General features: G+C 39.4%; 1 protein-coding gene across 6 annotated transcripts in view; it reads left to right on the top strand.

Moving 5' to 3' along the window:
* The window catches only part of LOC122559430 (IQ motif and SEC7 domain-containing protein 3-like), a 279,735-nt gene that overhangs the window by 138,633 nt on the left and 119,016 nt on the right, over positions 1–22,086 (top strand). For 2 of the 6 annotated variants that reach the window (XM_087997258.1, XM_087997257.1), the window contains exon 11: positions 19,145–19,191. The exons of 3 other annotated variants lie outside the window; for them this stretch is intronic. In XM_087997258.1, coding sequence (XP_087853384.1) covers positions 19,145–19,191 — 47 coding nt within the window. Of the gene's footprint in view, positions 1–1,510; positions 3,038–19,144; positions 19,192–22,086 lie in introns of those variants that run through there. One more of the 6 variants, XM_087997261.1, reaches the window with a different exon arrangement.

The following is a 22,086-nucleotide window of genomic DNA, read 5'->3' as shown; positions in this document are numbered from 1 at the left end:
TTGCAAGAATCAACGGGCCACCGTCATTTATGCACAAATGTAGTTGCTTATTTGTATGTGGTGAGCTCCTGTGTATAATAAAGAGATAAATAAGCAGTTAATTAGTTTTAGCGGTGGTGATTGAAGGATTGACTAGAATATATCAAATAATGCAAAAGAAATAGCTGATCTATCTCACTAGTGGATTGCAGTGGATACTCCACTAATGCCCATTGTGTCACTGCAATCTGTGGGGGTTCAGAAAGATTTATCACCTGGCTGGCAGGTCCTTTTAGATTACAGAATTGATAAACTATTCAAGTTGTGAGTTCATTTTCACACTGACAGCAACTTTAACTGAAATGACTGACTGTTTTTTTTTCTCTTAAAGCACTCTGAACAATTTAATTACTGAGGAAATTGAGTGGAAGCCAGTCACAAAATCAAAACATATTAGAGAGCATGGTGTACCAAAAAATGACTTTTAGACAGTTTTGAAATATAGCTAGTACACATAAACAACAGGGACTACAGTGCAGCTAAAGGAATATTAACACAGAAATAAAATAAGACACCTTTCAATATTACAATGAAAGTGTGATGATATGCCAGTGCTCCTACCTTAGCTGACACAAGCTATTTGGATGGGATCAGGCTGTTTAACATTCTTTAGGTGGATACCTCAGCCACCATAGGAAGCTTATGTTATAGCTGGCAGTGGATGGCCATATTGTGTAATCTCATTAATGTGAACAATGAGCTATTAATGTACTCGAACAGAGTGTGAGTGGATAGACATTGCAAGTTGCCAACACTGGCAGATGTCATTGTTGGCTCGCATATTTTCCAGTCGTTTTGTTCAGAGATATTCTGGACTTCTGGGTCAGGTGTGACTTGGTGACGTGGCCTCCTGGCTCTGAGGTAGGGACATGATCATCATACCACAAGATCCCCTCTCCATTGTTGGCTCAAAGATATTTTCCGAATCGGTCTGCTCAGAGATGCTATGGCACACTGCTCGAGCAGGTGAGACTTGAACCTGAGCCTCCAGCCTCTGAAGTAGGGACACTACCACAGCGCACAAGGGACGCAATGGGCCAAATAGCCTAATTCTACTCCGATATCTTGTCGTCTTTATGGTTCATTTAGACTCACCCTGATCATTAATTTTCTCCTGATGTTGCTTGTCCTGGAAATCTCCTCCATTAACGTTGGATAACTTTCCTTTAGAATTTGCAGAGATTAGAATGAAAGGACAGTTACTATTTTGGTAAACCTTAGTTTTTTACAGTTTTTTTTTGCCTCATCCATAAATCTGTGGCCCTCTGCAATCCTGCAAATTCTGTGTTCTTAGACATTCATTGAAAGAATAACTTTCACTGTAAACCATACCCTTCCTTTGAAATCCTCCAGCCAATGTTATTTCCTAGCTGCAAATGGGTGAACTCCCAATTAAAGCTTGTCAAGTGCATTGAAATAAATGCTGATCATGTCAGGTGTAAATTGTGCTTTACTCTTTTTCCAATTTCAGATCAAATTTCTGCTGTCCTGCCACATCCAGTTACAAATGGATAACTAATCAGAAGAGATGGCTCCATGACATCCTTGTTCCCAGTTATGGCAGAGGCCAGTACATTACAGTGCAAAAGACAAGACTGAAGCATTGGAACCACCTTCAGAAAGAGATGCTGAGTGGATGATCTATCTTGGCCTCTTTCTGAATCCCCCAATATCATAGATACCAGTCATCCGCCAATCCAATCCACTCCACATGACATCAAGAAATGGCTGAAAGCACTGTAGACTGCAAAGGCTAAAGACTTGTACAATATAATGGTTGTGGTGCTGAACATCTGTGTTCCATAAATATCAGAGCGGCTAGCCAAGCTGTCTCAGTACTGTTACAACATTAACATCCACCCAACAATGTGGAATATTGTCCATTCATGTTCAGTCCACAAAAAAAAGGACAACTCTCCAAACAAAGACCACTCCATCAGTTTATTTTTGTACAAAATATGGTATAAGGTTTCACCCAGATCCTCTCCTGGAATAACGTTTGAGTTCCATTGAAGAGATGAGATTAACTGAGAGCATTATGTGGTGAGTTATAATTCCTAGCTCCCTTTTAAGACCATACCAGATCAGGAGTACCTCAATTCTTTCCAACCTTAACTTGAGAAAGATAGATTGTTAGCACTCTAAATGCATCTAAAATGAATCTTTCCCAAAATGAAAGGAACCAGCCAAGTATTTTGGCATCCTCCAGAGAACATTTTTAACAAGTTTAAACCAGAATATAATATCCTGAATATCTTTAGGGTCTGGGCTGCTCCTCAGTAATGAACTCTCTGACCAGAGAATACAAAGTTGGTTTCTCAAGTTAGCATTATAGAAAGTTATGTGACAAAATATAAATTCTGAAATATATCTAAATATATTAAAAATCAAAACATGCAATTGCATATCAGGTGGGAATTGTCAATCACAAATAGGTGCCAGGCAAAAGAGAGGAAATACATGCTCATTTATAGAATCCAGTTTTAAATTTCAATTATTGTTATAGTAATATATTTTATCTAGGATAGCCATCAATTATTAAACTAGCATTTAACTTAGTTCCCTCAGTAAAGGCAATAGCATTTGAGAGATGAGTGTTTACCACAGAATCATCTGTGCTGAACCTTTGCCATTTAAGAGTTGGGCGTATGATCTCAGCATATCTGAAAATCTCTTGTCTGTCGTCCACATTTAATGTATTTCCCAAGGCTGCATAGTTAACTTATTTGGTATCTTAACTCTAATTTGATTCAGCCCCTTTCTATTCCAAATTTAGTTTTGATAATTTAATCTCTACTTATGGATCACCCCTTTTGATTTAGATAATTTTATAAAACTGTCAAATTCTGCATATATTTTGAGCTCATTGATTCTGGGAAAGCTACAGTTGTGAGGATTGTGGTCATTCATTTCCATTAGTCAAGAACTTTAAAATTATAATGTGGTCCTAGATTATAAAAAAAACTCAATTCACAGTTGTCTCAGACTATTGGTATAAGCTCGCTTTAATAAACCAGTGAAGATGGATGTGATTATTGGAGGCCAATCATTTCAGCTGCAGAACTTCACTCAAGGTGTTATTCAAGATGGTGTCTTTGGCCCAACCATTCCCAGCTGCTTCATAAATGATCTTTCTCCCGAGGTTGGAAATGGGGAATGTTCAGTAATGATTACACAGTCTCCAAGTCATTTTGTAAATCCTCAGAAATTGAAGCAGCCATTGCCTGGTCACAGCAAAACTTGAGCAGTATCCAGGCTTGAGCTGCTAAATGGCAATTAAAATTTGTTCTGTCCAAGAACCAAGCATGACCATCTCCATCAAGGGACATTCAAAATAATCTTACTGAGTCATTCAATGGCATTGCCATCACTGAATTCTCAATCCTCAATATCATAGATATTATTAATGACCAGAAACTTAAATGGATAAACAAATAATTACCAAAGCTACAAGAAGAAGTCACAAGCTGGGAATTTTGTGGTGAAAGTCTCTCTGAAACATTCCCCAAACCCACCTACATGACACATCCTGAGTATAATGGAATGCTTGTCTGCATGAGCACAATTCCAAGAATGCTCAAGAAGGTTGACAAAGAAGCCTGCTTGATCATCATTCTCTTCACCACCTTAAATTCCTTCAATGTGTACCATTCTCAAAATGCATTGTAGTAAACCACCAACACTCTTTAGACAGAATCTCCCAAAATCATTACCTGTACCACCTAGAAAGGTAAAGGCAGCAGCTGCATGGAAGTTTCCTTCAAGATGCACACAAGCCTGACTCGAACATATAATGCTACTGTTAATTCATATTTGAGTTATATTCCTGGAACTCCCATCTTAATAGGCATTTGGATATACGTATGCCACGTAAACTACAGCCATTCAGGAAGACAGCTCATTGTCACCTTCTTGAGGGAAGTTAGACATAGGTAATAAATGCTGGTTTAGCCAGTTATGCACAGATCCTTAGAATGAGTAAATCAATAAGAAATGAAAAGGATAGTATTGTGGCTCAGTGGTCAGTAGTGCTGCCTTACAGCATCAGGGAACCAGATTCGATTCTAGCCTTGGGTGACTCTCTGTGTGGAGTTTGCACATTCTCAGTTGTGTGTGCATGGTTTTCTGTCAGGTGCTCTGGTTTCCTCTCACAGTCCAAATAGGTGGATTGGCCGTGCTTACCCTGCAGTGACCAGGTATGTTTAGACAAGGTGGGTTAGCCATAGTAAATGTAGGGTTACAGGGATAGGGTAGGATGCTCTTTGGAGGGTTGATGCATAGTCAATGGACCAGATGGCCTCTTTCCACACCTTTGGAAAGTCATAGCTCAGTCAAGATTATTGATATAAGCCTCCACGTTCTTGGCTCAGTAAGCCACTGGTTTACGTGCTGTGAAATAATAGTGAAATATTAATCAATCTGTTATAAATCTGCCACATTTAATCATTATAGTATTGATCAATTTCAGTAGACAGTAGAGAGGAGTCAGTAATATTAGACATCACTAATAACTCAGTAAGGAATGCAAAATAAATCCCTTCACAAACCAACAAGTTGCATTATGTAATGCCTTTAACATAATAAGGTATTACACACTGCTCCACAGAAAAGTTGTAAAAAAACATTTGACCAAGCAAATTAAGGTGATATTAGGTCAGAGGTTTTAAGGACTGCCCTAAGGAGGAAAGGAAGACAGAAAGACAGAAATATTTAAAGAGAGAATTCTCGAGCATAGGGCTTTGTGAATCTCATAACTTTAGTGCCACACCAGTTCCAGTGGAAGATATAGCTACCAATGAAGGAAATAAGATCAAAGATGTTCTAGAAGTCTGAGTTAGATATCTCAGAGGATTGTGAGGCCGCAGCAATAGGAAGTGAGGCATAAGAACTTAAGAACTAGGAGAAGGAGTAGGCTGTCTGACCCTTCGAGCTTGCTCCACCATTCAATAAAATCTTGGCTGATCTTTTCATGGCCTCAGCTCCACTTACCCACCTGCTCACCATAACTCTTAATTCCTTTACTGTTCAAAAAATTATCAGTCTTAGCTTTAAAAACATTAGTCAGGAAGCCTCAACTACTTCATTGGGCAGAGAATTTTACAGATTCACAACCCTCTAGGCGAAGGAGTTTCTTCTCAATTCAGTCCTAAATCTGCTCCCCCTAATCTTGAGGCTATGCCCTCTTGTCCAAGTTTCACCTGCCAGTGGAAACACCCTCAAATAATAGTCCTTTTTACTATTATTCCTACCAAAATTGGCATGGAGTGTTTTGAAAACAGGATGGATATGTTAAAATTGCGACATTACTTGGGGGGCCTGTTATCTCAGGGGTGATGGGTGGTGTAGAAGAATATGAATGAGCTCAGATTAATGGAGGGTAGAATGTAGGAAACCAGGCAGGTCTACACATCCTACATCATTAAACTGCCAATAACAATTGCCGGGAACAATCAAGAAACACTAATGGAATGTTGGCTTTTGCATCTTAAGGTCCAGAATATAAAGGAATACAGGTCATGTTGCAAATATAGAAAACTCTTGTTTGATCACTTAGAATTTAACATGTGATTGGGTTTCATGTTCTGCCAACCAAACAGTCGGGTGGGAAATGTGTCTCTCCATGTGTATTGTCATATGCATTCTGGGTATCAGTTGCCCTTCAGTTATTCAGCTCAGGAGTTTTAATTGACTTGGAGATGGAACATCTGACCCTCACATGAGTGGAAATTCTGCCTCGGTAGGTCTTTAGTCCCAGTAACACAACTGGGAGACACGGGCACCACTGGTGCTACAAACAGTCCCACAAGACTGAATGCTGTAACCCATATCACCTGATAAACCTAATATCTAATAAAGGGACTGGGAGGTCTGTGGGTTGGGAGGGGTGCTGGTGAATGAGGACCCATGATGGTAAGACCAGTTGGGGAGACAGCATCTAGAGAAGTTTCCTAGTCTTGAAAGGAGAGACAACCAAGGAGGTGCCCATAACCCAATGGTCTGAATGACAGGATTGAATTTATTTAAGCTCATTACTGAGTCAGAAATGATGTCAATGTTGTGAACAATCTGTTTCACCCTAATTTCCAGGTAGAGAGTTGATGTTGGAGTTGCTGGCTAAGGAACATAGTTTGCAGCAGATACTGAAGAGAATGACTGAAGAGCAATTTCCTCCCATGAACTATTGGGAAGACAATTGCTTTGGTCTTCCTAATACTTAAACTGACCCCTCAAGGAGTCCAAGTTGCTATGGCAACATTCATGTTATACTCTCAACTTATGACTGGCGATGGTGCAGAGTCCAGGTTCCTTTCCATTACGTGGCTGATCAGGATTCTGCACTTAAGTCGTAGAGTCATGGAGATGTACAGCATGGAAACAGGCCTTTTGGTCCAACCTGTCCATGCCGACCAGATATCCCAACCCAATCTAGCCACACCTGCCAGCACCCGGCCCATTTCCCTCTAAACCCTTCCTATTCATATACACATCCAAATGCCTCTTAAATGTTGCAATTGTACCAGCCTCCACCACATCGTCCAGCAGCTCATTCCATATACGTACCACCTTCTGTGTGAAACAGTTGCTCCTTAGGTCTCTTTTATATCTTTCCCCTCTCACCCTAAACCTATGCCCTCTAGTTATGGATTCCCTGATCCCAGGGAAAAGACTTTGTCTATTTATCCTATCCATGCCCCTCATAATTTTGTAAACCTCTATAAGGTCACCCCTCAGCCTCCGATGCGCCAGGGAAAACAGCACCAGCCTGTTCAGCCTCTCCCTATAGCTCAAATCCTCCAACCCTGGCAACATCCTTGTAAATCTTTTCTGAATTCTTTCAAGTTTCTCAACATCTTTCCGATAGGAAGGAGACCAGAATTGCATGCAATATTCCAACAGTGGCCTAACCAATGTCCTGTACAGCTGCAACATGACCTCCCAACTCCTGTACTCAATACTTTGACCAATAAAGGAAAGTATACCAAATACTTTCTTAACTATCCTATCTACCTGTGACTCCACTTTCAAGGAGCTATGAACCTGCACTCCAAGGTCTCTTTGTTCAGCAACATTCCCTAGGACCTTACCATTAAGTGTATAAGTCCTGCTAAGATTTGCTTTCCCAAAATGCAGCACCTCGCATTTATCTGAATTAAATTCCATCTGCCACTTCTCAGCCCATTGGCCCATCTGGTCCAGATCCTGTTGTAATCTGAGGTAACCCTCTTCGCTGTCCACTACATTTCAAATTTTGGTGTCATCTGCAAACTTACTAACTGTACCTCTTATGCTCACATCCAAATCATTTATGCAAATGACAAAACGTAGAGGGCCCAACACTGATCCTTGTGGCACTCCACTGGTCACAGGCCTCCAGTCTGAAAAACAACCCTGCACCATCACCCTCTGTCTGCTACCTTTGAGCCAGCTCTGTATCCAAATGGCTAGTTCTCCCTTTGTTCCATGAGATCTAACCTTGCTAATCAGTCTCCCATGGGGAACCTTGTCGAACGCCTTATTGAAGTCCATATAGATCACATCTACTGCCTGGCCCTCATTAATCCTCTTTGTTACTTCTTCAAAAAACTCAATCAAGTTTGTGAGACATGATTTCCCACGCACAAAGCCATATTGACTATCCATAATCAGTCCTTGCCTTTCCAAATACATGTACATCCTGTCCCTCAGGATTCCCTCCAACAACTTGCCCACCACTGAGGTCAGGCTCATTGGTCTATAATTCCCTGGCTGGACTTTACCGCCCTTCTTAAACAGTGGCACCATGTTTGCCAACCTCCAGTCCTCCGGCACCTCACCTGTGACTATCGATGATACAAATATCTCAGCAAGAGGCCCAGCAATCACTTCTCTAGCTTCCCACAGAGTTCTTGGGTACACCTGATCAGGTCCTGGGGATGTATCCACCTTTAACCGTTTCAAGGCATCCAGCACTTCCTCCTCTGTAATCCGGACATTTTGCAAGATGTCACCATCTATTTCCCTACAGTCTATATCTTCCATATCCTTTTCCACAGTAAATACTGATGCAAAATATTCATTTAGTATCTCCCCCATTTTCTGTGGCTCCACACAAAGGCCGCCTTGCTGATCTTTGAGGGGCCCTATTCTCTCCCTAGTTACCCTTTTGTCCCTAATATATTTGTAAATACCTTTTGGATTCTCCTTAATTCTATTTGCCAAAGCTATCTCATGTCCCCTTTTTGCCCTCCTGATTTTCCCCTTAAGTATACTCCTACTTCCTTGATACTCTTCTAAAGATTCACTTGATCTTTCCTGTCTATACCTGACATATGTTTCCTTCTTTTTCTTAACCAAACCCTCAATTTCTTTAGTCATCCAGCATTCCCTATACCTACCAGCCTTCCCTTTCACCCTGACAGGAATATACTTTCTCTGGATTCTTGTTATCTCATTTCTGACGGCTTCCCATTTTCCAGCCGTCCCTTTACCTGCGAACATCTGCCTCCAATCAGCTTTCGAACGTTTTCGCCTAATACCATCAAAATTGGCCTTTCTCCAATTTAGACCTTCAACTTTTAGATCTGGTCTATCCTTTTCCATCACTATTTTAAAACTAATAGAATTATGGTCGCTAGCACCAAAGTGCTCCCCCACTGACACCTCAGTCACCTGCCCTGCCTTATTTCCCAAGAGTAGGTCAAGTTTTGCACCTTCTCTAGTAGGTACATCCACTTCTCTTGTAACGACTAATAATTTGATACTCAGTTTGCTTAACTTTATTAGAAATGCATCATTCTTGGCCATTAAATTCTGGAGTGAGATTTGGGTGTCAGTCACCGTAATATTATGCAAATCCTCATCAAGATATAGAGTGGTGTAGCTGATTCTGAGACAAGGGTCTGAATCTAAACCAATTAAACTATGATGGTAGTTGGCTATGATAGCTTGGAGAAAGTTGCTGAAAGGAATGATGGTGGAAAGGGAATGGCTAACATTCAAAGAGTGCATGGGTGAACTGCAGCAATTGCTCCCTCCTGCCTTGTGCAAAAATCAAATGTAAAAGGTGGCAAAATCATAGGAAATTAGACATAGGAATAAACACAGAAATTGGCCAGCAATACGGACCTGAGGATTGGGAGCAATTTAAAATTCAACAAAGGAATTGATTAAGGAAGGGAAAATAGAATGCAAGAGTAACTTTGCAAGGAACAAAAAAATCTGATTATAAAAGTTTCTATTGGCATGTGAAAAGAAAAAGATTGGTGAAGACAAATGCAGGTTCCTTATAGTCAGAAACAGTGGAATTTATAATGGGACAAAGAAATAGATGATCAACTAAATACATACTTTGGTTCTGTCTTCATAAAGGAGGACACAAACAATATGTGAGAAATGTTGGGGTACACAGGGTGTGGTGAAAGTGAGGAACTAAAGGAAATTAATATTAGTAGGAAAATGGTGTTGGGGAAATTGATGAAAAGGCAGTCCGATACATCCCCAGAGCCTGATAATCTACATTCAGAGTATTTAATGAAGTGGCCTTAGAAATAGACTCTGGAACACTTCCTATTGATTGAAGAGTAGCTACTGTAACCCTTCTATTCAAGAAGAGACACAAAGAGAAAATAGGAACGAGAGACTAGTCGGCCTGATATCGGTGGTGGGCAACAATGCTTGAGTGTAAATATGTTGAAAACAGTGGCACAAACAGAGCCAACTTGGATTTGTGGAAAGGAAATCATGCTTGACAAATCAAATGTAATTCTTCACGAATGTAACTAGTAGAAATGATGAGGGGGAGACACTGTTGTATTTGGAATTTCAGGGGCTCTTGACAAAGTCCCAGAAAAGAGATTAGGGTAAAATTAAAACACGTGGGATTGGTGTTGAGTAATGACATGGATTAAAAAACTGGTTAACTGGTAAGAGAACAAAGAGTAGCAATAAATGGGATGTTTTCCAAATGACAGGCAGTGACTTTTGGGGTACTGGAAGGATTAGTGCTTGGAACCCAGCTATTTACAATTGTATATTGATGATTTTGATGAAGGGAATAAGTGTAGTATCTCCAAATTTACAGATGATACAAAGCAGGGTGGGCTGGTGGAGGGGCATGGGGAAGTGAACTATGTGGAGGATGCAGAGATGCATCAGTGTGATTTGGAAGCTGAGTGAATGGGCAAATGTATGACAAAAACAGTATAATGTAGATAAATGTGGGTTATCTACTTTGGTAGCAAAAATAGGAAGGCAGATTATTATCTGAATAACTATTAACTGCAACAAGATCTACCAATCCTCATACACCAATAAAGTAAGCATGCTGATGAAGCAAGAACTAAAGAAAGCAATGGTACTTTGGCCTTCATAGTGATGGAATTCGAGGACAGGGATAGGGCTGTCTTGCTGCAATTGTACAAGGCTTTGGTGAGACCACGCCTGGAATATTGTGTGCGGCTTTGGTTTCCTTATCTATGGAAAGATGTTCTGGCTATAGAGAGAGTGCAGAGAAGATTTACCAGACTGATTTCTGGAATGGCTGGACTGATGTATGAGGAGAGGTTGAATTGGTTAGGATTATATTTGCTAGAGTTCAGAAAAATGAGGAATGGGGGCTCATAGAAATCTATAAAGTTCTGATAGGATTAGACAGGCTAGATGCAAGAATAATATTCCCAATGGTGGTAGAGTTTAGAACCAAGGGTCACAGTCTACAGAAATGGGATAAACCATTTAGGACTAAGATGAGGAGAAATTTCTTCATCCAGAGTCATAGTGTCATATCGACATCCAGCACGGAAACAGACCCTTTGGTCCAACTCATCCGTGCCAACCAGGTATCTTAAATATATCTAGAGAGTAATGAGTCAGTGGGATTCGCTACCTTAAAAAGCAGTGTTCAATGATTTTAAGAAGGATTTGAATATAGCACTTGAGGCTAAAGGGCCACAGGATATAGTGGAAAAGCAGGAACAGATAACTGAAGTGGATGATCAGTTGTGATTATAATGAATGGCAGAGCAGGCCTTTTGGGCCGAATGGCCTATTTCAGCTCCTATTTTGAAAATTTTTACGAATCCAGGGCTTCTGGCCCCAGAGTGTGAGACTGCTGCTCCACAAAACCACCACGCCCTGGTGAAAAGCATGCTTTAATCAATTGCATTAAATCAGTTCCCCCCCACCCCATCAATTATTGACCCCTTTGATACTGGAATATAGATCCTTCTTATTCACTCTGTCTAGGCCCCTCAATGTTACACCTCAGTTAAATCTACCTTTAGCCTCCTTTGTTCCAAACAAAACAATTTCGGCCTATTTTCATAACTGCAATTTTCTAATCATACAGCATCTTCATAAGTTCTGTAGCCTCTCTAGTGTAATCCCATATTTATGGTAATGCAGTAACCAGATCTGTATCCAGTATTTTTAACTGTGGCTATAACTAGTGTTTTGTGCTTTTCTAATTCATTACTGTATTAACTGCCTTGGGTAATGAAAAAACTAACCATTATGAATCATAAGACGTGGTTGGGGTAAATAACACAGATGGATTAAATGGGAAGCTAAATAAGTACATGAGGGAAATAAAGGAATAAAATAATATATTGAATAGATGAAATAAGTTAGGTGGAAGCTTATATGCAACATAAACAGCAGCCAGACTGAATGACCTGTTTTGTTGCTATCAAAATTCTACGTATGTAAGTATTTGGAAGCAGGCTTTCTTTAGAATTTTCCACTTCCATATCCAAATGCAGGCTGTGCCTGTGTTGTGAACATGTTCCGTGCTGGAGTCGCAAGTCACTTTTTATGCAAGTCAGAATGCAATGCAGGACAATATGAAAGAGCTGTTCATAAGTACAGGAAGCATTCTAATGTTGGATCTTTAAAATTATACCCCTGTATGGGATCACATTCGTAAGCACGAGCTTTCCTAAGTCATGCATTTGTAAATCCGGCACCTCAGTAAAGGTAAAATGTCTTGCTGGACACATCTATTTCCATCTTCTTTCCAGTTTTTACATTTCCTTTCCTATTTTGTCTTAACCTCCCTGATACAGGAATATCGATCCTTCTTATTCATTCTGTCTAGGCCCCACATTATATTACACCTCAGTCAAACTTGTCTTTAGTATCCTTTGTACCAAGTAAAACAACCTTAGCCAATCTTCACAGCTAAAATTCTCTAATCATACAGCCGCCTCGTAAGTTCTATACCCTCTCTAGTGCGATCACATGTTTTTGGAAATGCAATAACCAGATTTGTCTTCAGGTCATTCCTGTGTGCAAGCCCAGTAACTAAGCATGAAGACCTTATTTGATTATGGTGGATGTCAGAACCCAAGCCAGATGCTATCCTTACTTTTCATCAGAAAAAACAGATTGTAATTTTCTACATTCACTGGACAGTAATTAAGATGAACATGGTCATTTTACTATTACCATGGCATGGGACATAGTCCTCAATTTTAATGTTCCATTTCTATACACATCCAGAAGTCAAATCATAAGTTGTTTTGCTGTGTCTGAATTAATATTCCACCTCAATCATGGAGCTGTCTGCGCTGCATCCATCTCTATCCATATTCCATGCTTCCTCACCCTACTCAAAGTCAAAGTGGAAATTCTTAACAATGACCTATTTTCCTTTTAGATGCTAGAAAGAAGAGATGTGAAAGTACGGTGATTCATGGTAATAACTCAAACTCTCATGACATTTTCTCATGTTTTGTTTTTAATGGAGAGAAATTTTGGGAAAATACATGCTGAAATTGCAATGGTATTCCTGGTGGGTGAAGTTCTGTTCTTAGAGCACAGGTTATAACTTTAGATTCTTTAGTTTATTTTGACAAACATGGCAGAGGGCACAGAGTGGTAACTGGTGCAATGATACAAGTTGTAACTTGTGACATGGTTTGAAATCTGTGCTAATGATATGCCTGAAATTAAATGGTCAAATGCAAAACAGAAACATCAACTTATGTATTTTCACTTTTATTATTTTATTCTTGGGAGGAAAAGAATTCAGTTTTGGTTTCATGACGACATTGAAAACCATGTTTGAATCTGCTCCCACCATCTCTTAGGCAGTGGATTCCAGATCCTGAGCACTCGCTATGTAAAATACATTTTCTACATTTAGATTTTTGGCTAATCATCTTAAATAAGTGTCCTCTGGTTCTCAACTTTTCTTCCAATGTGAACAATTTCTCTCTATCTGTTCTGTCTCAACTTTTTATGATTTTGAACATCTCTAACAAATCTCTTTTCAACCCTCTCTTAAGAAGAGCAATTCAAACTTCTCCAATCGATTCTTGGTTCCATTATCATTAATATTTTCTGCAATCTTTCTAAATCCTACACATCTTTCCTGAAGTGTAATGCTCAGAGCTATACAAAATACTGCAGGTGAGGCTGAACCAGAAGCAGAGTTTTACAACTGCTCGTAATACTTTCCTTGCTTCCACATTATGCCAAGCCAAGGATTTCTTTTAGAGAAAAAGTGAGGGCTGCAGATGTTGGAGATCAGAGCTGAAAATGTGTTGCTGGAAAAGCGCAGCAGGTCAGGCAGCATCCAAGGAACAGGAGAATCGACGTTTCGGGCATAAGCCCTGAGAAGGGCTTATGCCCGAAACGTCGATTCTCCTGTTCCTTGGATGCTGCCTGACCTGCTGCGTTTTTCCAGCAACACATTTTCAGCAAGGATTTCTTTTGCCAATTTAACCACTTTCACCATCTTCAATATTTTGTGCTCATGCCTCTTGCACTCTCTATTTCTGTGCTTGATTAAAATTGTCTCCTTTATTTTGCATTGCCTCTCCTCATGCTTCCTGCAAACATGCATTATATCATCTTTCTCTGAATTAAATTTCCTCTGTCATGTTTCTGATTATTTCAAAGCCTGTCTCTCTTTGAAGTCTGTCACTAGTCTCTCCTTACATAAATGCAAGCTCCTCCTTTTATTTTTTCCATTGTAAAAGAAAATTGATAAATGCCTGCTAGAGAATTAATAGACTGCTTTTTGCATATGTTTCATTAATTCAACCTTGTGACAGTACTTTGATATAGCCTGTAACATGCAAAATAATCAATCATACATAAAAAAAACAAATTCAAATAAGAACTAAATTGTGAAGTTTTCATGATATACACAAACCACTTGAGCAATATCCAACATTACCAACTGGATTACAACCTTGTAGTTCTATTTGAATCCTGCAGAATCTGACAGTTGCTTATTCAGTTCACCAATAATTCTCTACCTCTCACACTATAACTCTGGCATTAATTTTTGCTCTGCATTATGTTTTGTGCTTATTGGAAGCTACCAGCTCTTTCTCAATATTCTGATTGTATAGTATTGCCAGAGAAATGTTTCAGGAAGATGTTTCCAAGATTCTGAAGTTCACTTTAGTTCTCTGTATATGATTTTGAAAAGAAACAATTATGGTGATATTCTTTCTTAGCAACAGAAAACGTATGAACTTTTCCCTGGGGTCGCGGAGTCCAGACCTAGAGGACATAGGTATAGGGTGAGAGGGGAAAGATATAAAAGAGACCTAACTTTTTCACACAGAGGGTGGTACGGGTATGGAATGAACTGCCAGAGGAAGTGGTGGAGGCTGGTACAATTGCAAAATTTAAGAGGTATTTGGATGGGTATATGAATAAGAAGGGTTTGGAGGGATATGGGCTGGGTGCTGGCAGGTGGGACTAGATTGGGTTGGGATATCTGGTTGGCATGGACGAGTTGGACTGAAGGATCTGTTTCCATGCTGTACATCTCTATGACTGTATAATTGTTCAGTAGCTAAAGTCAAGTACATTTCCTTCACTCAAATAGCAACATTCTTACTGTTGATACATACAGAGAAGGGGAGGATGTACTTGGTGATATATCAATATAGTTATCCTCATCTTTGGTCTTATTGACAATTAGTAACAGGAACCCACATGGCACTCAAGTAAAATGCTTCTTACAAGCAGGAATAGAAGATGGGAGACCTAAAGCAATGCACGCATGAACAGTTAATTGGCATAATTAGCTTGTTTGGCATGAGGCACTTTTGAGTATTCAGTCAGGAGGAACAGAATGATCAGAGTTCATTAAGCCAAACTATTAAGACACGTTAGTGAATTGAATTTTTACACTCATGAAATTATACTGTTTCCTAGATGTTTTTCTCATTATGGAGCATGCATATGGGAGCCACTTCAGAACAACAATTTGAATCCTGAATAGTTAAATAGCCTGATTATATCTTCTAGGTAGATATCCCAAAATAAACAAGGTCCAAGTTCATTGTCCTCAGCATAGTAAAGAAAGCAAAGATTCCATAATACTGTTTTTTTTTTATTCTGCCTTCTCCCTGTATTTTGCTTGAGTATACATGTGATTACCAAGGACAACGGAGGAGCTGGGGAAGAGGTGGAGGTGAAGTCGTAATATTCCTAGACTCGTAATCCCGAAGCACAGGGTAATGTTTTGGGACGATGGGTTCAAATCCCAATATGGCAATGGTGCAATTTGAATTCAACAAAAATCTGGAAGTGGGGGAGGAGGAAACAAAAGGCTAGTCTATTCGCAACCATGTGGCCACTGTTCATTGTCATAAAAACCCCTCGGGTTCACTGATGTTTTTTAGGGAAGGGAATCTGCCATCCTTACCTGGTCTGACCTCTGTGTGGTTGCAGACCCACAGGAATGTAGTTAACTTTTAACTGTCCTTTGGGCAATTACAAATGGGCAATAAATGCTGGCCACCAAAATGGCAATATCCCATGAATGAATTAAAAACAAAAGCATCTTCCATCTTACTACTGCTTTGTTCTACTCCGTTAATGACTAGGAAGAATTCACTTTTCAGATATTTCTAAAAAAAATTTCCATCTTGTTAATTAATTGTTCTCATCTTACCTCCAATCTTCAGTTCTTCTCTTTACTCACAATGAAAACACATATCTATGTTTTCCTACATTTTATCTTTTTCTTTAACTTTCCACACATTTCCGATTATGGTACTTTGAAGAGTCCTGAGCTGAATGTGCACATTTCAAAACTATGTTGATTTGTTATGGTTTTGTTCGACATGTTGTAGTTTAATTTTCCATTCTTTAGTTTCTAAGCGATAGATCTCTACTAGAGAGAGAATGAATACCTAACTCTTCCCTGGTGCTATCCAGTATTGAAATGTTGGAGGCCACCAGGAGCTGTACTAGTTTGGTAGGGAAAAGGGTAAAACTTTGTGCCCTCTAAACATCCTTGTTACAGGGCAATATATATTGTGAGGTATTTTTAATATCTCAAGTTAAATGGCAATTTCTTCTATATTGCATTTGAGGTTAGAAACTTTAATTCCATAAAGTCTCTGCAGACATTATGCTGTGATCCTGTCACAGTTTGCTTGAGAGCACTTTCTATTGATTCCATATGGCGTCTATTCATATTGCCTGTCCTTTGAACAATAAAAAGATATGAATATAAATACTTCTATACATATATATTCTATTCATAGTTAAATAATGAGACCATGATTTTTGAAAGTAAAGAAATTCTAATAATGTCATGAACAGTCATCCCATTTACATCTTTGACCCTCAAAGGCATAAGAATGAATGTAGAGACTGTAATTGCAATGCTAGTCATTATAATTTCATATGAGTTAATCATGGTTTAAGAAGATGAAATAGTCAAGATAAAATTACCAGCTTTGCACTGTTGTCCCATTATTAACTTCTGTCTGAGTCAGAAGGCCATATTAGAAACTCCATTCCAGGTATATGAGCATGTAATCCAGGCAGAAATGTCAGTGCCACACCGAGGGATGTGATGTAATGATGACCTGTTTGACCCTAGGGACAGATTTGGTGACACAGAGGGAGAGCATATAAAATAGACGTGTGGTGGGGGTGGGGGGTGGGGGGTGGTTGTGGTAAGTTGGACCTGCCGTACTTCTCACCTTCATGAAGTAAATGGGGAAAGTAATAGCCTAGTTGTATTCATGCTGGACTGTTAATCCAAGAGAGGCAGGTAAGGCTCTGGGTTCACATCCTGCCACAGCCGATGATGGAATTTGAATTCAATAAATATTTAGAATTAAGAGTAGATTAATTTATTGTCGAAAGTCAGAAAAAAATGCCTGGTTCACTAATGTCCTTTAGGGAAAGAAACTGTCATCATCACCTGGTCTGGACCACATGCAAATCCAGACCCACAGCAATGTGGTTACTTCTTAACTTCCCTCTGGATAATTAGGGATGGACAATAATTGCTGGCCTAGCCAGTTATGCTCATATCCCGTGAATGATTTAAAAAAGCCATGCCATTTAACACAACACCATGAAGATCAACCAGCAGAGGCCAAATCAGCCATGTAAGTGAGTAATTAAGGGCCTCTTCCTGCCACTGCTGATATTTTACCAGCAGCAAATGGGCCCTCCACAAAGTGAGGAAACCACATGGTAATCCTGGTCCCCTCATTGTAGGTTTGACTTTTGGGGTGACCCCTCTTATTCAGTCAGCTTGTGAAGGAGCCTCCCAGTTACAATAGCAGCCCTGCAGAACCTCCTCTGTCTCTTAGCAGTGTCTGGCTGGCTGGCTGGCCTGGCATGGCAATTCAGATATCACTTGCTTAACTGAGAGCACTGCCCACTTCCATGGAGCACTCTCTTTTAGGTAACACCCTAGTGGTTTCCACTCCTCCAAATGGTTTTGCTGAGATTACAGAGCTGAAAACTCTCCAGATACAACTCCTGAGGACAAATGGCCATCCTTTAAAGAAACAGCAGCCCCAACAGTAACTAGAAAATCTTGCCAACTGTCTAACAATGGCTGAAGTAGAGTTGTCTGCAATTTTCAGGTCCACCATCAGGACCCCACATGCCAATAAAAATATGGCCCTCATCTGACCTTACAAGATTTGTAAATTAATAGAGAATTCTCTCAGAGTTCTTAACAATATTTATCATTTATCCAGTACTTTGTCAGATTATCTCACCATTTATCTCATTGCTGTGCACAACTTAGCTGCTGAATTTCCTTATATTACAAAAAATGGCTACAGTACAAATGTATTTCTTAGCACTGAATTATTGCACTTTGTTTCTCTTATTTATAATATGACAATTGCTTAGACACTTTACTTCGTGACTTGCTTCATCATTTAGATGTTGTACAACTTAAATTCCAAAAACAGGACACTAAAGGGATAATAGGCAGTTAGGTCAATATTATTATGTATAGTTATTTTTTGTTCTAGCATTAGCTATAAACTGTACCCATTGGCATCTATTCTTAGTTCTGCTCTTTTTCCGTATTCATTGGCTGATATATTAGGTATTCAGGTCACTTCCAGTATATATTTAATCATTCAGACATGTGGCAGAATAATGGGGTTGCTCTCAACTTTGCCAATCTGTCCACAGACCCCTGAATTGAAACTGGACATATCAGCTTATGATTTTGCCACTCAACTCAGCACTGGAATTCTCTTTTGTTTTTTCCAATCGAACATTTTAAAAATAGATGCCATACCTAGAATGTTAAATGAGTGCCTGTAACTTTGAAACTGTACATCTTTTAGGTTCCAATACTGTTGACTGGGTTTCCATGTTTAAAATGCACAGCTTGCCGTAGAAGAACTGCTAATGGTTTGCAGGCACGGCTATGTTTCTGAAATGGCCATGTTCGTTCAATCAAATGATGGGGGCTTCAGTGTTATATGTACACTACTCAATCACTCAGTCTTTGTTATCATTCTTTAGTCTTTCCAATTGAAACTTAGAAGTAACCTGAGACAAGACATTTTGTGTAGGACTGCTGTGCTGTGATATTATGAAGCAATGTTCCAGTAGTATAATGAGGTAGAATACAGGCTGTGAACAAATATTCTTATTCATGATGTCACTGAAATTGAATAATGAAATGCAAGGACAGCGTGAATGAAAGCTTCAAGCGAGTTTACAGATTTTTCCCCTCAAAACTATTGAAGAATCATAAGGCAACATCTTTTGTATTTAGGGGTACAGATTGACAAAGACTGAAATACTACAGCTCAGCCAGAATTCAGCACTACAGACAGCTACAGCCCAACTCATGTCAAAAAATGTATTCTTTGTTTTAAAGGCAAAAAAGAGTCTGGAGAAAACAAGACCACAAACAACACTGTGGAGGTAAGAAGCTCCTACTTTGGAACAGGCCTGTGTTTTTTGCTTCATAGTTACCTAAAGTTTAATATAAACTACCCTGACCTGGCATTGCCCTTTAACTCCATTGACACATACCTGGATATGGTTTGTACAGTTTGACAATCTGAGATCATAAAAGCAAGGAGTATCAGCATCTAACAAATAATTTGCAGTGATGTTGGCATCCTTTGTTCATTTATTTTCTACTAATATTTTTGAACAATGAGAGCTGATAAACAATCAGGAGAGATGGTCTGACTGAAAAAAAACACTGAAGTTCAAATTCTTTTGGAGATTGGTGTTTCCTTTTCTCAACTTCTTGTCTTTTTCCCTATTTTTTTTTAGTTCAGTACCTCCATTATGTTGCAGTTCTTTCTGACCGTGGTTTTCTTCTGAGACAATTTCTCATTCTCTTTCTGTCATCTCAAAATATTGATAAATGAACCTTTCAGTCTCCAAGCTGTGCTTCAATTTATTTTTCTTCCCAACACATTGTCATCATCCCCCAAGGTGGCCTATCTCCTTCACAGCTTTCTCTTTATCTCCCTCCTCTCTAAGTTTATCTCCTCCCAACACATTTTCTCAATGGTTTTTATATTTTTCCTTATCCTTTTATGCCTTCCTTCAATTTGTATTCTTTCACAATGTCAGAAACAGCATTGTGGTTGGGTCTGCACTATCTAGACTGCAGCAATTCAAGAAGGCAAGGCCAAATAGAGATGACCAGTAAATGGTGTCCTTGCCAATGATGCTCGCATCCTATGAATAAACTTTAAAACAATTCTTTCCTAGTTTATCTCCACACAAAGTCATTCTTTTTATTATTTCCTTGTAATACTCCTTCTCAGATTCTTTACCTCAGCTTGTAACTGTTCCAGATCGATTCAGTTTTCCCTGTGCATTTTATTTAACCAAGTTTAATTTTCTTGAAATTGCATTCTCTCCCAGTTTGTCCTTTTCAATAATTTTGTTCCCTCCGAGTTTGCTGATCTCTTAGAGAGCACTTTCCTGCTCTATCCAAGTGTATATTATCTACTTCCTCAATGCTTTCTTTGTGTTTCATTACTATTCTTTGAAATGGACATCTTTTCTACAACATAGTTTTGTTTCTTAATACTCTCTATCCCTGTAAGTACATGGCTTGCTTTCTCCTGAATGGTTTGCATCTCACCCATCTTTCCTTCTCCCCAATAATAATACTGTATTCTCAGTTTCACTGCTTTTCTCAAATAAAAAGCCCAAAAGGTCTGGAATGTTAGTTTAATTTCCCTTCTAATGTCTAGTGGCCTTACCTATACTTCTGCCTTCTCCTTGTCTCTTGGACATGTTTATCTCCCTCAATTTTGTTGCCTGTTGCCATTATACTCTGAATATCACTCATTTTGATTTGGTCCTTGCTGATCTCATTGAGTCATAGCGTCATAGAGATGTACAGCACGGAACAGACTCTTCGGTTCAACTTGTCAATGCCGACCAGATATCCCATCCCAATGTGCCAGCACCTGGCCCATATCCCTCCAAACCCTTCCTATTCATATACCCGTCCAGATGTCTTTTAAATGTTGCAATTGTACCAGCCTCCACCACTTACTCCGGCAACTCGTTCCATACACATACCACCCTCTGAGTGAAAAAGTTGCCCCTTAGGTCTCTGTTATATCTTTCCACTCTCACCCCAAACCTATGCTCTCTACTTCTGGACTCTCCCACCTTGGAGAAAAGACTATCCATGCCCCTCATTATTTTGTAAACCTCTATAAGGTCACCCCTCAGCCTCCAATGTTCCAGGGAAAACAGCCCCAGCCTGTTCAGCCTCTCCCTATAGCTCAAATCCTCCAACCCTGGCAACATCCTTGTAAATCTTTTCTGAACCCTTTTAAGTTTCACAACATCTTTCCGATAGGAAGGAGACCGGAATTGCATGCAATATTCCAACAGTTGCCTAACCAATGTTCTGCATAGCATGACCTCCCAACTCCTGTACTCAATACTCTGACCAACAAAGGAAAGCATACCAAACACCTTCTTCACTATCCTATCTACCTGCTACTCCACTTTCAAGAAACTATGAACCTGGACTCCAAGATCTCTTTGTTCAGCAACACTCCCTAAGTCCTTACCATTCAGTGTATAATTCGTGCTAAGATTTGCTTTCCCAAAATGTAGCACCTCGCATTTATTTAAATTGAATGCCATCTGCCATTTCTCAGCCCACTGGCCCATCTGGTCAAGATCCTGTTCTAATCTGAGGTAACCCTCTTTGCTGTCCACTGCATCTCCAATTTTGGTGTCATCAGCAAACTTACTAACTATACCTCTTATGCTCACATCCAAATAATTTATATAAATGATGAAAAGTAGTGGACTCAGCACCACTCCTTGTGGCACTCCACTGGTCACAGGCCTCCAATCTGAAAAACAACCCTCCACCACCACACTCTATCTTCTACCTTTTCTGTGATTTGTCCTTTATTTTCACCCCAAATTATTTCTCCCATACTCAAGAGTCTGTGAGCTCTACATGTGTTTTTCTCTCTCAGCTTAGTCTTGCTGCCTATGATCAATATTTTCCCTCAGTTTCATTTTTTCACCTTAGTGTTGTTTCTTCCTCATAACTTGTTTGTTCCCTTTTCAAAGTTATTAATCTCTTCTTGAACTTGCTTCACTCTTTGAGAAGTTTCATCAAAGGTCTCCTCTCTCAATCACAAATCATTTTGTGTACCATCTAAAATGTGTGCCTTAGTGAACCATCCCATTTCTGAGCATTTTCTTTCTTTATGTTTATAATCTTTGATAGCTTGTTATATGTTTGACAGCAGTACCCAATCCCTTTCATAAGTTACTTTATTCTTCTCAAGCATTTTGTTCCTTTTTCTACTT

This window comes from Chiloscyllium plagiosum, unplaced genomic scaffold (genome assembly GCF_037043375.1).
Source record: "Chiloscyllium plagiosum isolate Xiang-an unplaced genomic scaffold, Cpla_swu_hap1 HiC_scaffold_19, whole genome shotgun sequence".
In the NCBI taxonomy this organism is placed as follows: domain Eukaryota; kingdom Metazoa; phylum Chordata; class Chondrichthyes; order Orectolobiformes; family Hemiscylliidae; genus Chiloscyllium; species Chiloscyllium plagiosum.
The sequence above is the reverse complement of the archived record's forward strand: the minus strand, read 5'-3'. Positions and strand labels throughout refer to the sequence as shown.